Source organism: Cydia pomonella, chromosome 6 (genome assembly GCF_033807575.1).
Source record: "Cydia pomonella isolate Wapato2018A chromosome 6, ilCydPomo1, whole genome shotgun sequence".
NCBI lineage: Eukaryota > Metazoa > Arthropoda > Insecta > Lepidoptera > Tortricidae > Cydia > Cydia pomonella.
In genome coordinates, this window is record NC_084708.1 from 9,083 (window position 1) to 27,850 (window position 18,768).

At 38.7% G+C, this 18,768-nt stretch overlaps 1 protein-coding gene across 1 annotated transcript; it reads right to left on the bottom strand.

The window, feature by feature from the left end:
- Positions 1-2,816: 2,816 nt before the first annotated feature.
- LOC133518606 (calcium and integrin-binding family member 3) lies at positions 2,817-17,734 on the bottom strand. The gene is made up of 5 exons (XM_061852268.1): positions 17,328-17,734; positions 16,700-16,734; positions 11,437-11,554; positions 10,463-10,590; positions 2,817-3,227 (listed from the first exon to the last, which is right to left on the bottom strand). The coding sequence occupies exons 1-5, from the start codon at positions 17,376-17,378 to the stop codon at positions 2,990-2,992; spliced, it is 570 nt and encodes a 189-aa protein (XP_061708252.1). The 5' UTR covers positions 17,379-17,734; the 3' UTR covers positions 2,817-2,989.
- Positions 17,735-18,768: the final 1,034 nt, after the last annotated feature.

Consider the following 18,768-nt stretch of genomic DNA (forward strand, 5'->3'; position numbering starts at 1 on the left):
TTTAATTAACATTTTAAAAATTAGCGCAGTAGTACTCATAATAAAATATAATACACGTTTTTCGTACGATAGGTAATTAATAGAATGGTAGAACTTGTTATTGTAGTTATTCGTATCTGCAATTACAAAGAAATAACAACAAAATAAGTTTTTCTTTGACTGCAATCTTGTTAGGGTTCCGTAGCCAAATGGCAAAAAACGGAACCCTTATTTTTAAATGGATCATTAATTACTACTTAAATATTGTAACTTTAGCTAATATCCACAGGTGGCGTTAGTAGTACTGTGTATATCCTACATAATACTCATGATTTATTTATTTTTAAATGAAAGTTTGAGTCAGGCTCAGGCCCATATTATATTTACCTTGTAGACTAACATGGGTATAAATTCCATAAACTTAAAATCTAAACACTATTTTGACATAAACAATAAAACACAATACATGTTTTCGTACCAAAGAAAGATCTGATAATTCAGATGAATGCTACTTTCCGTACTTTCAGAATGCTATCTGCTAATTTAGGTAAACCAAAACTTCTTTTAATAGACAGTTCGGTTAACAATTCAGCACGTTAGTAATATAAAAACCATAACGCATGTCGTACTTATACTTGGCTATCCCATCAAACTTGAAAGTGCCTACTATCGTCTCTAGATGGCGTTAGTAGTAAATGTTTAGACTTTATTAAAACACATAAAACAAGACTGCTTGTTTTCTTACGTTTAAAATGTTCAGAAACTAGTGATAGTTTCTATTTTGCGAAATGAACGTAGCTTATATTGTGACTAGGAATCGTATCTGCAATCAAAGGTATGAAATAACCTAATTATGGAGTGTGGAATTAAAAATAAACCTAATTAGTCGCTAGATGTCACTAGATATCATGGTAATAGGGAATATTACGAAACTGCGTAGAGGGCGCTACTACCACAATCCATCACAATCTGAGGGTCTAACGCGAAACAAGAAAATCGAAATTTCGTTATTTAACCTCTCTATCACTCTTGCATATTTGTGCGATAAAGAGGCGGATAACTAAATTTCGATTTTCGTGTTTCCCGGTAGGCCCTTTGTAAACGAACCGCCTTGATTATCTATGAAAAGTTGTCAAAATACAGTTTAAGGAACACTATGTATATTAGTTACGGTATGGTTTAAGATACGTGCTAGTGCGGCACTCTGGCGGCAGAACATTGCAGTAATACTCCCTATTTAACATAAGCCGTTTTTGGAGGACTTATTGTTACGACAATGTGTGTTTAGTAGGAGTAACTTATGAAATATATTATACGTAAGTATATCTCTAAAGTCGAATCAATTAAATTGGTCCCTTGATATTTCTTTTGTTATTTAATAAATTGCGATGTTATTTATCGTGTTGTTATTGTATGAATAATACAATAACGTTTTATCGTTTGAGGAGTACAATCTATGCTTTAATTAACCTTAATGCGTACGCACACTTTAGTACGTGGTAAGCGGCCTGCACGGGCCTCTAGCTAATCAAGCAAGTTATCAAGTCTGTAAGCGACACCTGGCGTATTATCGCCTTAATAGGCAATCCTGGCGACAGTGAACGGGCTGTTAAGATAACGAGATAAATATTGATCACCTCTAGGCATATTACGATACGATACATCTCAGGTACTTACGTATGTACATAGCAAGAATGTGTGGTGTGCCACAAAGTCAAAACTTATTGAATAACAGAGCTGAGGGCCTACCGCGAACACCGAAGTTCGCAAATTCCGGCCATCTTTCCCTTTCTTTCTCTCCAATTAAGGCGTAATTAGAGTGACAGAGAAAGATGCCCACAATTTGTGAACTTCGGTTTTCGCGGTAGTCCCTTTGTAGGTATTGTAAAGAAAATAATAATTACCTTTAGTGCCTTTTAGAGTTGATCACCAGTGTCTTGGTACCTTGACAGTGTCTAAGTAAAATGATAAATCTGGGTTAAATGCAGCTTCCCTGAAAGACAGGAGATTATAAACATAGGGACATTTTTATTTTGACACTTGGAGAGACTTAGAGACATCTTTATTGTATTATTTATTTTAAGATTATTATAATGTAATGTTTACCCAGGTATTATCTTGTTATGTATTTTTCATGTCACTATATGATGTTACTATTATTGTTGTGGTGTTGCCCTTGAGGCTTACTTGCAGAATACATTTTTGAATTTTGGACAAAACAGCCGCGGGCGGCGGGTACCTACACGTTACATTAAACGCAACTTCCCTGCCTGCCGCTGTGCATGGTTTATTTTCCGGTTTTATTAAAAAAGAGAGCTACGCAATTTGTTTAACATTAAGTATCATGAAGCATGTGTGCAGCGGTACATAAAGTACATTCATATTGTGGTTGGTAGGGTAGGAGAGTGGGGGGGTAGGATTCATTAGATGCTCCGTAATGTCCGCAATTCAATACGCACTGCGTGCAGAATAAGCGCAAATTCTATCAAAGACTACCTTCAGCGAGAAATAAGTTGCAACTTGCACAGCGCACGCACGCGCGCGTTCGAATTTACTTCATTTTAGGTAAAACTTCAAGCCGAATATTCGGCTATTCAGCCAATGGCTACGCCGAATATTCGGTATTCGATATTCGGCCAAGCCACTATTCTCTGCATCTCTAATTGTAACATTTGAATATGTATAATACTCAATTGAAAATAAAACCACTAGGGGCCGCGGCAACGTGACAATCGTCCATCGACAAACAGAAAAGAAAAAATGTATTGAGTTTATTTAACTTTCGATCTGCATATTCTATCAACGATTGTTACCTTGGCTAGGCCCCCAGATATGTATTTGATTTCAGATATGTAATTATGTATTTATCATGATTTTTAACATGGCAATGAAAAATCGTACTTCTAATGAAATCTAATCTGAAAATAGAATGAACTGTTACGATGATGTCAACTGGGCTGGGGGTGACTCGGTGGGTGAACTAGCGCGGCAGTCAAATCGGGGCACTCAGTCAGACACGGATGTGGAAGGTGGAGAGGAAGTCGGGCGCGCGCACGACGACGTGCTCGAAGTCCATGAAAGAAAGGCGCTGGTCGGCGTCGAGATCGGCCTCGTCCAGCACGCTGGCCACCACGTCCTGCAGCTCGCGCGCCGTCAGCTGGCCGCGCGTCAGCAGCCGCGCCGCCTGCAGCAGGTCGCCGCGCCCGATGTACATGTCGTCGTCTAGGTCGTAGATCCGGAACGCGTACCTGCGCATACATACACGATATTTATAATATTAGCCTGAGCCACTCATGACTACATAGGGTTCGCACCTACTGACATCGATTGCGCGCAGATAGATGTATAAATAAGGGTTGAGTTGAACACGTATATCAGTGTGGGCAGCTGTGGCTAAAAAGAGCAAACATATTTTGAGAACGTTGGCTTGTAAACATAATAAATAAATAATAATAATGACGACCGGTTTGGCCTAGTGGGTAGTGACCCTGCCTACGAAGCTGATGGTCCCGGGTTTAAATCCTGGTAAGGGGCATTTATTTGTGTGATGAGCATGGATATTTGTTTCTGAGTCATGGGTGTTTTCTATGTATTTAAGTATTTATAAATAATTTATATATTATATATATCGTTGTCTAAGTACCCTCAACACAAGCCTTATTGAGCTTACCGTGGGACTTAGTCAATTTGTGTAATAATGTCCTATAATATTTATTTATTTAATAAATAAACCTGTTATTTATTAATAACGCAACTATAAATGAACTCAGTGAAATAAATGAGTAGATAAAATACATTAAGACGAATAGTATAATTATTACTGTCAGTATTTTTTTTTATTTTTTTTTATTGGTATTCAGGACAACAACAGCTGTAGATATACAATTTACATAGGTATTTTTACATAGTATTAGGCCAATAACAGCATATATCGATAATTAATAAATTATCGATAATTAAGAAATATCTTTGCTTTGTTGACCTGGAGAAAGCTTTTGACAGCGTGCCTCGCGAAGCTTTGTGGAAGGTGCTGGCGAAACTGGGGTGCAAGGCTAAGTTTGTCAGACTTATTAGACTTCTGCACGATGACATGCAATGCTGTGTCAGCGTAAAGGCGAACAATCAGAATATTTTGGTGTCAGTTGTGGCGTCAAACAGGAATGCGTTTTAGCGCCAACTCTTTTCGCCCTTTAATTTGCTGTAGTTGTCAGAGATGCCTTACCTTACTAGCTCGGCGACGACTGTCTTAAGCAAGTAGACAGATTCAGATATCTGGGGAGCACAATAACATCCAAGTGTCAACTTGACGACGAAATTAAGAGCAAAGTCGGAGCGGCTGCTGCTGCCTTCGGCAAACTTCGCGTCAAGGTGTTCCGTTCACACGAGATTAAGCTTCAAACCAAGGTCTTCAAGCTTCAAATCAAGATTTTTCACGAATGGAAACGCTGGGAAGATGTCATCAAAAAAGTGGCGGCCCAGCCCGCGTAGCCAACAAGCCAATCGTTAACGCTCCGTAGCGTAACGTATCTCTATCACTCTCCTATATTAGTGCGACAGTGACAGTTGCGTTTCGTTCGCTACGGAGTTCGGAGCGTTAACGCTTGGCATGTTGCCTACGCGGGCTGGATGGACTAGACTCGCAAGATTTAGAGAGAAATGGAAATCTTTACAAAACCTATTCGTCGGAAAATAAATATGTACCTAATATTGTTATCACTGTAGAGCAATAAAGGCTTATTTATTTGTTGTTTTAATGAATTTACAAAATCATTAATTATTTGTTATTGGCTCAAAACGAACTCAATTTATTACAATACAAGTGTGAAAAGTAGAAAATCCGCAACGAGAGCCAATAAATTAAAAGACGACCGGAGGACTACTTTAAATCGACACGAGTTGCCAATTAACTCTTCGCACGTGTGTCGTACAGCGTTTTACAGAACATATTATGGCCCTTTAAATTTTCGACATAAGTAAAGTAGCTCCATATGAAATGTAAAGTATGTACCGTTATAATGGTACTTACTAAACGTTACTGATGACCTAAATGGACACTAAAACCACTAATTGTCTACCTTTGTTCGGCCCTAGTGAACTAAAAGGTACAGACAATAAATCATGGCAGGGCACGTGTCTGACTATTTAATTCGAGCAGCTCCGTCCGAGTATCTGCGGGAGTTGTTCGTACGCCGCGGCCGCCTCCGACAAACGCAATGAATCAATTATAATGAAGCTACGTGATCGTTTATCATCGGAGGCTCCGCTGAAATTCAAGTTTACAATAAAAATATTCCTCTGTCCGTCCTGAGGTCGACAAAGTCGAGGGATCAGTGATCTAGCTGGAAGGTATTTTAAACCACATAAATGAGGTTCCTTCGACTGTGACAGCCTCGAAACAAACAGTGTGCTATTTCTTAAATCGTTTTGAACACTTGTGCCTTGATTTTTATTATGTCTATCGATTTGATAAGGACATATTTTTTTTTATATATATACTACGTCGGTGGCAAACAAGCATACGGCCCGCCTGATGGTAAACAGTCTCCGTAGCCTATGTACGTCTGCAACTCCAGAGGAGTTACATGCGCGTTGCTGACCCTAAACCCGCCCCCCCTAGTTGATTACAGTTGATCTACTTCATTACAGGCTTAATTTATATGGCAACAGCGGTGATACCTGTAAATATTGTAATTTTTATGATAGTAAGTATGACTTGAGTCGCATTTAATAAATGCAATCGAGAATTGTCGCTATGAGCGTTTTCACATTGTCCGATATCAGATGTCGGAAGGAACTAATATGTAAGATATATGTATTTACTAAAAAAAGCGGCCAAGTGCGAGTCGGACTTGCCCATGAAGGGTTCCGTACCATTTATGACATATTAAAAAAACTACTTACTAGATCTCGTTCAAACCAATTTTCGGTGAAAGTTTGCATATTATAATAATAATAATAATAAACCCGCGGGGGCAGCTTGTGGCGAGCTGACGGTGAGTGGCGACACCGCGGACCCCTATTCCAGAGGGTCCTTTTATTTGGCCCTCGCCTCTGCGCTTGCCTTCACCGGCCGGCCAGAGTGGAGTCGCAAGAGCGGGACCTATGCTCCAGGTTGGAAGTGTAAAATGTCATAACGCCGGCGGCCTGCTGAACGGATTACCGGGATCTGGCTGCCGCAGACTCACCTCTCGACAACCTCACAGCCGCTCCAAAGTGTTGCCCTATTGTCGCACTGTGCGTGCGGCCGTTGTGGGGCCCACTCAATGAGTTGGCGAGTCACCACCTGTCTTAAACAATTCCGAGACTGATTGTCACGGCAGGTGTCCGTTAGTCTCCTCCCATAGCCCATTATCCAGTCCATCCAACTTTCAAATCAATAGCCTTATGACCTTAGATCCCATCGCAGCACAAAAGTGCTGCACTGCAATAGTCCTTGCACCTGGCGGGGACCATCTCCGGATGTATCATGTTGTGCGCTCGGGGATGGTATCCGCCACGTGTATCCCTTGCTTTTAGATTAATTTGTCTTAAAGGGCCTCTGCGCTGTTGGCTTCGGCCCCACGCATGCCTCCCAAAGGTCCGGGACCCCATGGTCCCGAGATATGGTAAGACAGACAAATAATAATAATAATAAAATACTTTATTGTGCACTACAAAAAAACATACATGTTACAAACAAAAAAAAAAGGACATAAGTAAGTAGGTAACAACAGGCGGACTTATCGCTAAAAAGCGATCTCTTCCAGACAACCTTCAGATAGCGATTCAGTGGCTAGAAATAAAGTTATTGGGCAGTGCAAACCACATAAGTGTAAAGTTTATAAAATAAGTAAATAGAAACTACAAACAATGAGAAATAAACTACATAAACTACATATATTATATAGGCAACAATAATACACTACATATACCTACACAAAATACATAAATACATAATGAGTAATCAAGCAAGAGAAAAATAATGACCAGGTAAGAAAAAGATATGAGTGTAAGGAGCATGACTAAGAGAGAGATAAATAGTGTTCTTTTAGACGTGTTTTAAAAATGGGTAGGGATTGAGCACGTCTTATGTCAATGGGCAAAGCATTCCACATCCTTACAGACTGGAAAGTAAAGGATTTGAGGTAGAATTTAGTAGACGAACGAGGAGGAGCAAGAAGGAGATTCTGAGAACACCTGACAGACGTAAGAAAACTAAACCGCTTTTTAAGGTATTCAGGAGTATTGGGAATAAATAGAGTGCTATAGAGTAGAGACAGAATATGAGTATTACGTCGGAAACGGATCGGTAACCACCTGAGCTGTGACCGGAATGTGGAGACATGATCAAATTTCCGTAGCCCAAAAATGAAGCGAATGCACACATTTTGAAGCCGTTCGACCTTATTCAATTGCTCTTCGGAGAGATCGAGATAAGAGATGTCGGCATAGTCTAAAATAGGAAGAAGAAGCGATTGAGCCAACGCAGTTTTAGTTGAAAGTGGTAGAAAGTTGCGGAGATGCCTAAGAGATCCCACAGCGGCAAAAATTTTACGACCAACTTCATTAAGTTGCGGACCCCAAGAAAGAGTACGATCCATAATCACGCCCAAATTCTTTACTTGGGACGAGTACGGGATATGAACCCCATCGAATAATATAGGGGGCAGACTCTCAAAGTTCACCTTAGCTATGTTCTTATGGCTACCAATAATAATAGTTTGGGTCTTCGTAGGATTAACTCTAATTCCATAGCAAGAACTCCAGTATAAAATGCGTTCTAAATCAGAATTGGTGGTAAGGATCAGAGAAGGTAGATCAGCAATTGGGCACTGAGAATAAATTTGGAGATCGTCGGCATACAAATGATAAGAAGAAAGGAGGTTAAGAGAAATGGAATTAATAAAAATAGAAAAGAGAAGGGGAGACAACACGCCACCCTGCGGGACGCCAGCTAGCGTGTTGCACCACGTTGAACGAACGTCATCTATTTTAATACGTTGCCGACGACCTTCCAAGTAACTGCGAAACCACCCACACGCCGCAGGAGATATATTGAGAGTACATAGCACCCCTAATAGTATATCGAAGTCTACAGTATTAAATGCGTTGGTGAAATCAAGCAATGTCAGTATCGTTAGCTTCCCGTTATCCATTCCTGAACGGATGTCGTCAGTAATTTTAACTAGAGCGGAGACCGTACTGCAACCAGATCTGAAACCAGACTGAAATGGATTAAGGAGAGAGTTTCTATTTAAAAACGAAGTAAGTTGATAGTGCACTAGACGCTCTAAGACTTTGGAAAGAAATGGCAAGATAGAAATAGGCCTAAAGTCAGGGAAAGAAGACGGATTAGATTTTTTAGGAATGGGAATTACATCAGCATCTTTCCAAATGTTAGGGAAAGAAGAAGAAGAAATGGAAGAGTTAAAGATGCTGGTAATTATAGGGACAAGAAGGTCAAGAAGCGGAATGATCATGTTACGGCCCACACAGTCGACACCAACGGCATTCGAGGAGATGTTCCGGATATTCTTCTCGACATCGCTATCAGTGACCGGCGTAAAAGAAAAGGGAGGAAATCCTGGTGTTGGAGAAGAAGAAAGACGAGTAAGAGTTTCAGCCTTAACTGGACCGCTAAAGAGAGCAGGCGAAGAAAAGTGCAAATTTAGGAGGTCGATATCAAAATCATTAGGAACTGAAGTACTGCTAGATTTACCAACTCCATAGGACTTGAGAAATTTCCAGATTTTAGCTGGCTCACCCTTTACCACTGACTCATGAATATGGTGCCGCTGTGCGTCACGGCACACCGTACTACATTACACATACTTATTATATATTTTTTTAGATTTTTATTCTGTTATTTTAGAAGTTACAGGGGGAGAGCACACATTTTTTCACTTTGGAAGTGTCTCTCGCGCAAACTATTCAGTTTAGAAAAAAATTATATTGGAAACCTATCCATAGATACCCCACACGTATGGGTTTGATGAAAAAATTTTTTTTTTTTAATTTGATGACGTATTAAAAAATACTACTTACTAGATCTCGTTCAAACCAATTTTCGGTGGAAGTTTGCATGGTAATGTATATCATAAATTTTTTTTAGATTTTTCATTCTGTTATTTTAGAAGTTACGGGGGGGGGGACACATTTTACCACTTTGGAAGTGTCTCTCGCGCAAACTATTCAGTTTAGAAAAAATTATATTAAATACCTCAATATCATTTTTAAAGACCTATCCATAGATACCCCACACGTATGGGTTTGATGAAAAAAGATTTTTTGAGTTTCAGTTCTAAGTATGGGGAACCCCCAAAATTTATTGTATTTTTTTCTATTTTTGTGTAAAAATCCTAATGCGGTTCATAGAATACATCTACTTACCAAGTTTGAACAGTACATCTCTTATAGTTTCGGAAAAAAGTGGCGATGACATCATCGGACAGACAGACGGACATGACGAATCTAGATATAAGGGTTCCGTTTTTGCCATTTGGCTACGGAACCCTAAAAACGACAAATAACGCAAAAAAGGCGTCCGAATTAAGTCGTTAATGCCTTATGGCACTCTCCTGCAACCGCTTTATTCTCATATGCACCTTCCGATATCCGATATCGGAACGGCGCATCCAATAATTTGTACCATGTCGAACCCTCGCCAGCTGTCGGATGATAATTTTTGTTTGTGTGCGTATATGCTTGTAGTAGTGTGCGTGATCGCTGAAAGCAATGCAGCGGCGCGGCGCGACAAAGATTAGCGTCCTTTAAATACTGATAATGACAACAGCAATTTCGTATGTTTTACATAAAAAAGAAACTTAATCTCTGTAATGTATATTTTTTTATTAGCAAGAAACGTAAGTGTTAAGTGTAATTAACTAATTACGTAGATAAACAATTAGGTACCTAACTACTAATTAGGTACTAACTGTTCGATAACGGCGGAAAACTTGTATCTCTTGATATCACGCGGTGCGGTCTCGCTGAACACCGACATCATGTCGAGGAAGTCCCCGAAGGTGAGGTTCCCGTCGTGTGAGACACCTCGCCTATGGGCCTCACCACGCCTTGATGTTGCGCGGCGCAACCTCACTGAACACCGACATCATGTTGAGGAAGTACTCGAAGGTGAGGTTCCCGTCGTGCGAGACACCTCGCCTGTGGGCCTCACCACGCTTTCATGTTGCGCGGAGCAACCTCGCTGAACACCGACATCATGTTGAGGAAGTACTCGAAGGTGAGGTTTCCGTCGTGCGAGACACTTCGCCTGTGAGCCTCACCACGCCTTGATGTCGCGCGGCGCGGCCTCGCTGAACACCGACATCATGTCGAGGAAGTCCTCGAAGGTGAGGTTCCCGTCGTGCGAGACACCTCGCCTGTGAGCCTCACCACGCCTTGATGTCGCGCAGCGCGGCCTCGCTGAACACCGACATCATGTCGAGGAAGTCCTCGAAGGTGAGGTTCCCGTCGTGCGAGACACCTCGCCTGTGGGCCTCACCACGCCTTGATGTCGCGCGGCGCGGCCTCGCTGAACACCGACATCATGTCGAGGAAGTCCTCGAAGGTGAGGTTGCCGGAGCCGTCGTGCGAGAACACCTCGCAGATGCGTCGCTTGAACGGGTTCTCCTGCAACACAATCCATCGTTATAAGTAGGTTACCAATCTGAACATACGTAACTCCAAGTCAGATCTCACTCTCTCAGTCACTCCAATTAGGTAATCAAAGGGAAAAATACATTCAAATTCAAAGAATTAATTCGCATAGAACACAGTTATGAGAAGGTGGTACAAAATAATGTATCCGTGCATTCAGTCGAACCCAATCCCAATTTTTGTTTAATAAGTCCACTATTGACATCATATCCCGTGAATTTTGTTTATCTGGTATCCAAACCCATGTTATGAGGGTTCATAAAAACAACGAAGCGCTTCGAAAAAAGGTAGGTAGTGCCCTTGCGCTTCCCTTGGCTCGTCTTAGCGGGGACACTACTGTGCCGCCAGATATGGTTACGCAATTAGATGAATAAAGCTTTTACAATATGGCGTGGATATGACCCATGTAACAAGAATGCTATAAATAGAACCTTCAACTCTCTGAGATCTCTGTTATGTGTGTATACGCAGTATCTCGAGAGTAACAAGTTTAAGTAATTAAAAACCAGCAGCAACTCGATTGGTTTTCGTCTCTCGTTTCTCGTCTCGGACTTGTAATTAGCGTGCGGCGGGCGCCGTCACGTGCCGCCGTTATGCCCCGCGATAACGGTTCCACGCCGACTAGATACACTTCTGCGGTTTTATCTGTGCTACTTGATGAAAGCTATTTCGATGAATTTCATTGTAATAGCTTATTTGTATGAATATATTGGGCACTGTGCATGAAGCACATTTCACTGATCAAATTTAGTTTGCAATTAAGTACCTACTAAGTAACCTGCTAATTTAAGAACGTAGGCTACAGTAATATAGACTGACCCTGAGTTCCGGGAGTTTTTCTATCTCGTGGACGGGGACGACGATGGTGTGCGCCTGGTTCTCCGTCATGCTCTTAGGGATCAGCTCGGGGTTCACCTCGCGGAACCGTTTGAACACTCTGCAACATTTCGCTTGGTAATATTATGTGTATGAGGTTGTTTTCGTATTATAGGTTTTGCAGTTAGTACGTGGTAGGAATATAAAATAGTAACAGTTTGGCAGTGAATGCAATGGCAAAAATTGTGAGTTTTCGTGGGCTTAAATTGTCATGTTATAAATTCAGATATGTAGTGTAGTCCAAAGCCGTCGTATTCGTTCATATTGCCAGTAGATTCAACTGGTTGATAAATAAAGATGTGATTGTCATTCAGAGAAAAGTCAGCAGCAAAAGTAGCTGAACTAGTGAGGTATTCCAAACGATCTACACATGCTCTTATTATAGCAGTAACGTTGTGATCTCAGTTGGCCATCTCGTCCTGTTAACTATGTAGGTGCTATTGCTGCTGACTTATAATGCGTTGTCAGCATCTCAGCAATGAACAAACAAGCAGAGAAGGGATAGTAAATATTTTATTGCGACGATTATATAGCGGTTTATGAAGGTATTATAATATCCTAACCTACCCTAGTCATAGCCTGGCTTATAAAATGTTTAAGGCTGACAGTGGCACAATACTTTTGTTAGTGGTCGGTGTCGCGAAGCCCCCCGTCGAATCAAATGCCAATTTAGGGTGTTGCGTCACGCCGGACTTATCTACGACAACATGTATCCATACATACATACAGGCGAGCAGGTGCCTACCCACAGAGGCCGCGGTTAATTCGCGCCACGTGCCGTCAAGCGTTAATTACATCGTGTGTTAATTAGGATTCGTTTGTTACCACCTTGTGTTTTGGTGATACGTTTGCTCCTGAATGCTCCGATATACGAGTAAAGGTTGTTTTTTCAACCTTTACTCATCATTATTACCACTACGTAATCGCAAATAAAATTTTGTTGCCACGTAGTAAATCTTGTGATAAGATATTATCAGTCAAATTTTATGTTTTTTTTTCGTGATACTAGACCAGCCGATTTCAATGTAGAAGACATAGATTTGGGTCTCTACTTGGTCTGTACAGAGTACCAATAAGGTTTTGGAATACACCTTATACACCTTCTATTTAAGTGTTCCGTGAAAGGTATTCGATTGCCTTGTGAGGTAAATGCAAGTAAATAGATGGAGCGAAGTGCTTTCACTTTCAGGTAGGTACCCTCGAGAGGCCGCGCCGCGACATCGCTTTTCTTGATTTTAACAACCTCCTACAAAAAGCGGAGTATTATTATTTTATATTAAAAAGTCACTCCCTCAAGCCTTGGAAGAATATCAGCGTTGCAATTTGCCTCGGCGGTGAATGACTACAAGTACAAACTACGATTATAACTATTTATTTATTTGTAGCATACAATTAACACTTACAGTTCCACCTTACTTAGTCAGGTCTAGGGAATACAATAACCGGACGTTTTTCATTACCGGTAATTTACCGACGCGAGGTCCCACTAACCGGTTAACCGGTAAATTACCGGTTATACGTTTATGAAATAAAAAACATTGATTTTGCATTATTATTGATTGTGTCCTTATTTTCGTCAGTAACCTTTAAAAGTAATCAACAGCACGTTATAGAAACATCGACAAAAGAAAATAATGAAAATAAACTATAAACATTAAACGAGATATGTTTACTAATTATATTAAATAAAATATCAAACATGTATCATTTCAAAGCGAAATGAACTTGTACATTAAATGAGCAACATTAAACTTTTTTAATTCTTTAAAAATCGCAGTAATCAAAGGGTAACAAAAAAGTGACAGTCGTCATTTAAATGTCATACACGTTTGCATTTACACATCTATCAATATAATATTGTTATTAAAGTAACTAAAACCGTAATCAACATTCATTAAAATCTAGTAAATATAAGAAAAAAAAAATTTAACAGCAAGATTAGTTTCATATCATTTTAACAGTAGTTACTTTAAAATTGCACTTTAAGAGGCCGTTATCGATTTTAGTCACAAAAATGTCAAATTGATAGATTAAGCGCATGAAATTGTACACCTTTTGTTAACTATTAAAAATAACAAGTACTGGTTTCTATTAGCACGTCTTGTTATCTTTCATTATAATTTTTTTTTAAACAGACTTACTTAATTAGTAATGATTTTTTTCTGAGGTAAACGCGCGAAAAGCAGTGATTTTGTCGATCTTATTTGTAAATTTCGTTAAGTTTGGACTGTTAAAAATGGTAATTTTGTATTACACATATCCTGTACTTCAACTTTAATAAACTACATTTTTGTTACTATAAATTTGAAGTAGTGTAAATGAAAGTTAGACCAAATCAATTTTCTCCAGAAATTACTTCAAAACAAGTGACAATTTCTCTGAAAATTGACTTAATTTCAACGTAATTTTGATACTTAAACAATCTACAACATTTGCTGAAACTGTTCTTATCCATCATTTTGTATAATTTACTACCATAATTTATATGAATTTTTAAAAACTATCCCTTCTCGTCACCTATTACCGGGGACGCACGCTAGCGACCTCATTATTAAAAGGCAAGATGAAAAAACGTGCTAATAGAAACCAATACTTGTTATTTAGATATTCATATCATATCATATCATTTATTCCATTGAGTCATGTTCATTTGTACAAATTACGTAACAAAAGGTGTTCAATTCCAACGACTAAATCTTTCAATTTAAAATTTTTGCTCTAATATCGTTACCGGGCTCTTAAGATAGGAGTTGGAATCAGGAACATGTCATCGTCAGATCATTCTGTTAATTATATATAAAATATAGAACGTTGCTTAGACATTCGTGAACGATATCTTGAACACAAGTAACCAGCGGTAGAAAATGTTCTTTCGCATTCCACACTTGTCTGACACTACAGACTAAAACAAAGGACACTGAACATAGTAAGGCGGATCGGGTAGGGGTGGCGAGAAGAGAAAGGGCGAGGGATTAGCGACCACTCATTTGTCACAAAACATTGCTTCCTAGTTCCTACTCCAACGAGATCATAAGATGCAGAAAAGTAAGTATTTTAAGTGTCTCTTCGTAATCGTAAACCGTAGTAATTGTTTTTTTTTTGTAAGTACGAAGACATAGATGGGCTAATTCAACAGGTTGTTACATTTTTATTTGCCTATACAACGTTCGGTAAATTCCCGGTTACGGCTGGAAATTACCGGTATTTTACCGACTGTAATATTGGTCAAATTACCGGGTAACCGGTTAACCGGTTAGCATTCCCTAGTCAGGTCATAAGTTCTGTCAAAAAGGTTATGACTGATAAAAAAGCTATAGGTTAAGATCCCTTATTATTCATATATATGGGTTGAAAGCGTATTAGTTACATTATAATTAAACTTAATTTGCTGTCTCAGTTTTGCACAATTCTATTTAATATTCAAAAAAATGTATCAAAAAATCATGCAAAAAATAGGCGACCTGTTCGAGGTGATTTAGATCCCTAGTTATTTATTTTTCTTGTTTACATGGTTGAATCTTAAATAAAAAAAAACTGAATCTTTTATCTTTCTTAAAAAATATAATTGATGTGTCTTGGTATTGCCAAACTGCAACTGTACGTGTTTTACCAAACGTACTCAAAGTAGGATGGCAGTCAAAAATTTGCGTACTTATGACTGAAAAATACCCTGAGTTTGAAGGGTATTAGCTGAAGTACAGATTTGTCGGAAAACTAATTGCAGGTGATTAAATAACGTTCTAATAAAGTAGGTTCATACAAATAAACGATTGTACCTATTTTATAAATGTAACACTGATTTTTATTCCCTTTGGTAAAGTATAATTTTTCACAATCCAGCCGCGTATTTGCGTCTAACGTTAATCCTAAAGTAAACAAGTACTAAATTATGATGCGATCTATATTTTAAACTAATTATATTACGTTTTGATCAGTATAAAATAAGCTTTCAAATTCATGACTAACTTTTTTTATTAAAAGTTTTATATTACATTTTATCAGTCAAAATCTTTGTGACAGAACTTATGATCCAACTAAGTACGTGCTAATTGGGATTACATTTATAAAAATTATACAAAATGCTGAGTTAATATTTGAATGCTGAAATTCCAGCCGAACATGTAAAGAACTGAATTTGTATACTAACAGCTTATCAATTAACTCATGTTTTATCAAATAAATGATTATCTTACCTTATCTTATCTTATCTAAAGCCTTTTCCTTTATACATACATTGCTGGACTCGAGTGTATTTTTTTCCATTTGGGTCTTGCAAACTGGGCAACGACAAGTCAAAACTTGCACTCATTCAGTGCTTAATTTTTTTTTTTTATAATACGATTACTTAAGTTTTTTTTATCTTGTTAACCTTATTTTACTATGAGGATTGAAATGTGGCGTCTATCTATTCTCTAATGCCAATAGTTGCCTAATAGCGTGGCAACTTTCCCGTTGGCTGGTTAAGGCTGTTACACTGTGCCCGTATTAAGCATAATAGGTAGTTAATGTTAGAAATGCAGTGTCATCAATTCAGAGGTAATGCAGCTGAATATTTTCGTGAATTGCTCTTAAACAATCAGGTACATTCGGCTTTGATCAGTTGTTGAGACGCTCGAAGCTCCCCAGCAGTAGACATTAGCTCTCACAGTAGTTACTACTAGTAGTACTACTTAATGTAATTATGGCGTTAATGAAGCAAATAACGAGCAAATTAACCACCGAGAAAAAACGAGTTGCACGCGCCAGGGAAGAAATGTGACAATTGCTGTTAAACATCCCCCGTTCAAAGTGTTCAAACGTTCCACTTTGGGAGGTACTTAACTAGTGTGGTGTTGTTCTATCGACTACTATTGGGGCCCTCGCTTCGCTTTCAACTTGCTCGCAAATTGCTAGTGTTGTAGGGTCCTTAATGCCGACTGTATTATTATCACTTGCGTGGTTCCTCCTAGACTACTGACTAGATGAAACACAGGTCAAAGGTTTAGCGCAAGTTGTCTAGAACACATAGAACATGCACTCGACATTTACATTTTATTACTAAATTTGAAAAAGGCTCTAAAATCTTGTGTTTGAGTACTGTGAGTACCCCTTCCTACCTTTTACTTTCTTCATTCAGAGTCAATTGTTTTATATTGTTTAGTTTTATATCACTCCACTTATTTTAATCTCCAAGGATTGCTTTTGTAGCAGAAAATGCTGGACTTACCTTAGAATTTCTTTCCTTGTAAAGAATGTACAGTCCTGAATAAAATGCTTTGTAGTTAATTCAGTATAAAATAAAGAGAACAACTTAGCGACTACGTTACGTTACGTTGTTGACGTCAGAGCGCCGCCGCCGGCGCCGAGAGAACGGTAATGGCAAACAAAAAACTTACTCGAAGAGATAATTTCACTCTTTACTTATATTTGTAATACGAAACTTAATAGGTATTGAATAAACGTTTCAAGAACATTCCGCAGACTGCGGTTTTTTTTAACGGAAAAAATATTATATATTGACACAAACATACATTTATGTACACAGGTACATATTACTATAGTCAAAACCATTCCCGTATTTAGGCAAATATAGAAATACCTTTAGTAGCGCGATAATATATAATAAACGGAGTTGTATTATGCTGTTTATAAATATTGCCCGCATATGTATTTCAGGCGTTATTTGTTTTCTGCGTTATAATTATGGTAGCATGTTTTTCCGAAAATTGACTCAACTTGAACGATCTCTTTATGAAGTATTAAGTTATTATTGCACGTGAAATCGTATTAAATAATACAACTCATTGTGTATCTTATAACTACTTAGATGAACATTGAGCAAAGGAGAGAGATACCTGGTAGTCCTCGAGCTGCTGCTCCGTGAAGGTGACCACCTTGTTCCCCATGTCGCACGCGTCGTGTCGCTCGTGATTGTGTTCTATACTCCGGTGTAGGCTGACTCGCTCGTTAGTTGAGGTGTCGCTATAGCGGCGATGTAGCGGTCGTGTAGCGGTGGTGTAGCGGTGGTGGCGGCGGGCAGCCTGTTGCCGTCGGGGCCGCCGTTAAACTACGGTAGCAAGCGCGGCTTAGGGCGCGCCCGGCATAGAGTAGCGTGAGGGTTGGAAATATTCATGATGAGAATAAAAACGCGGACACCTGCATTATTCTTTTACCTATTATGCGATAATCTTAATTAAAAAACAATTACGAAACATAGTTTTTCAATGTTATGAAGACACGGGTTAAAGTTTTTACAGTGTTAGTCCGACGGATTTGACATCTGTCACTGATTCAGCAAGGATCAAAAAGTAAAGCAAAGAGTAAAATAAGTATATAAGCAAGGATCAAGCAAGAAATCAGCTGTATAATAGAGTTCTTAGTCAATAACTCTATTACACCAATTAGGTCAGACCAAGATAAGTATGCAACGATTTTGATAGCACGCGCAGTGCAAGTATGTAAACATCAAACTTCTATTAAATTATGACGTATTAATGTACTTGCACTGCGTGTGCTGTCAAAATAATTGCAGACTTGTCTTGGTCTAACTCTATTAATCAATAATTCGTTGGCTGTATGGCTAAAATCATAAACGGAAGACCATACAAACGTCACCGCACAGTCATTGTAGGGTAGTTAGAATCTATGTTTAAATACTGAAGCGCGAGCAAAAAAGTCATATCAAAATATGACTAACATAATTTAAAAAAAGCGGCCAAGTGCGAGTCGGACTCGCGCATGAAGGGTTCCGTACAATTTAAGACGTATTAAAAAAAATCTTCTTACTAGATCTTGTTCAACATTTTACCACTTTGGACACACATTTTACCACTTTGGAAGGTTCTCTCGCGCAAACTATTCAGTTTAGAAAAAAATTATATTAGGAACCTAAATATCATTTTTGAAGACCTATCCATAGATACCTTACACGTATATTTTTGATGAAAAAAATTTTTTTTAAATTTTATGACGTATTAAAAAAAACTACTCACTAGATCTCGTTCAAACCAATTTTCGGTGGAAGTTTGCATGGTAATGTATATCATATATTTTTTTTAGATTTTTCATTCTGTTATTTTAGAAGTTACAGGGGGGGGGGGGGGGGGGGGCACACCTTTTTTCACTTTGGAAGGCTCTCTCGCGCAAACTATTCAGTTTAGAAAAAAATGATATTAAAAACCTTAATATCATTTTTGAAGACCTATCCATAGATAACCCACACGTATGGGTATGATGAAAAAAAAATTTTTTTTTAAATTTCATGACGTATTAAAAAAAAACTACTTACTAGATCTC

Coding starts and splice junctions, on each gene's coding strand:
- LOC133518606 (XM_061852268.1), bottom strand. CDS start 17,378: ATGGGGAACAAGGTGGTCACCTTCACGGAGCAGCAGCTCGAGGACTAC. Junction 16,735..17,327: donor AGCAGCTCGAGGACTACCAG/GTATCTCTCTCC, acceptor CATTTTATTCAG/GACTGTACATTCTTTACAAG. Junction 11,555..16,699: donor ACAAGGAAAGAAATTCTAAG/GTAAGTCCAGCA, acceptor GAAATGTTGCAG/AGTGTTCAAACGGTTCCGCG.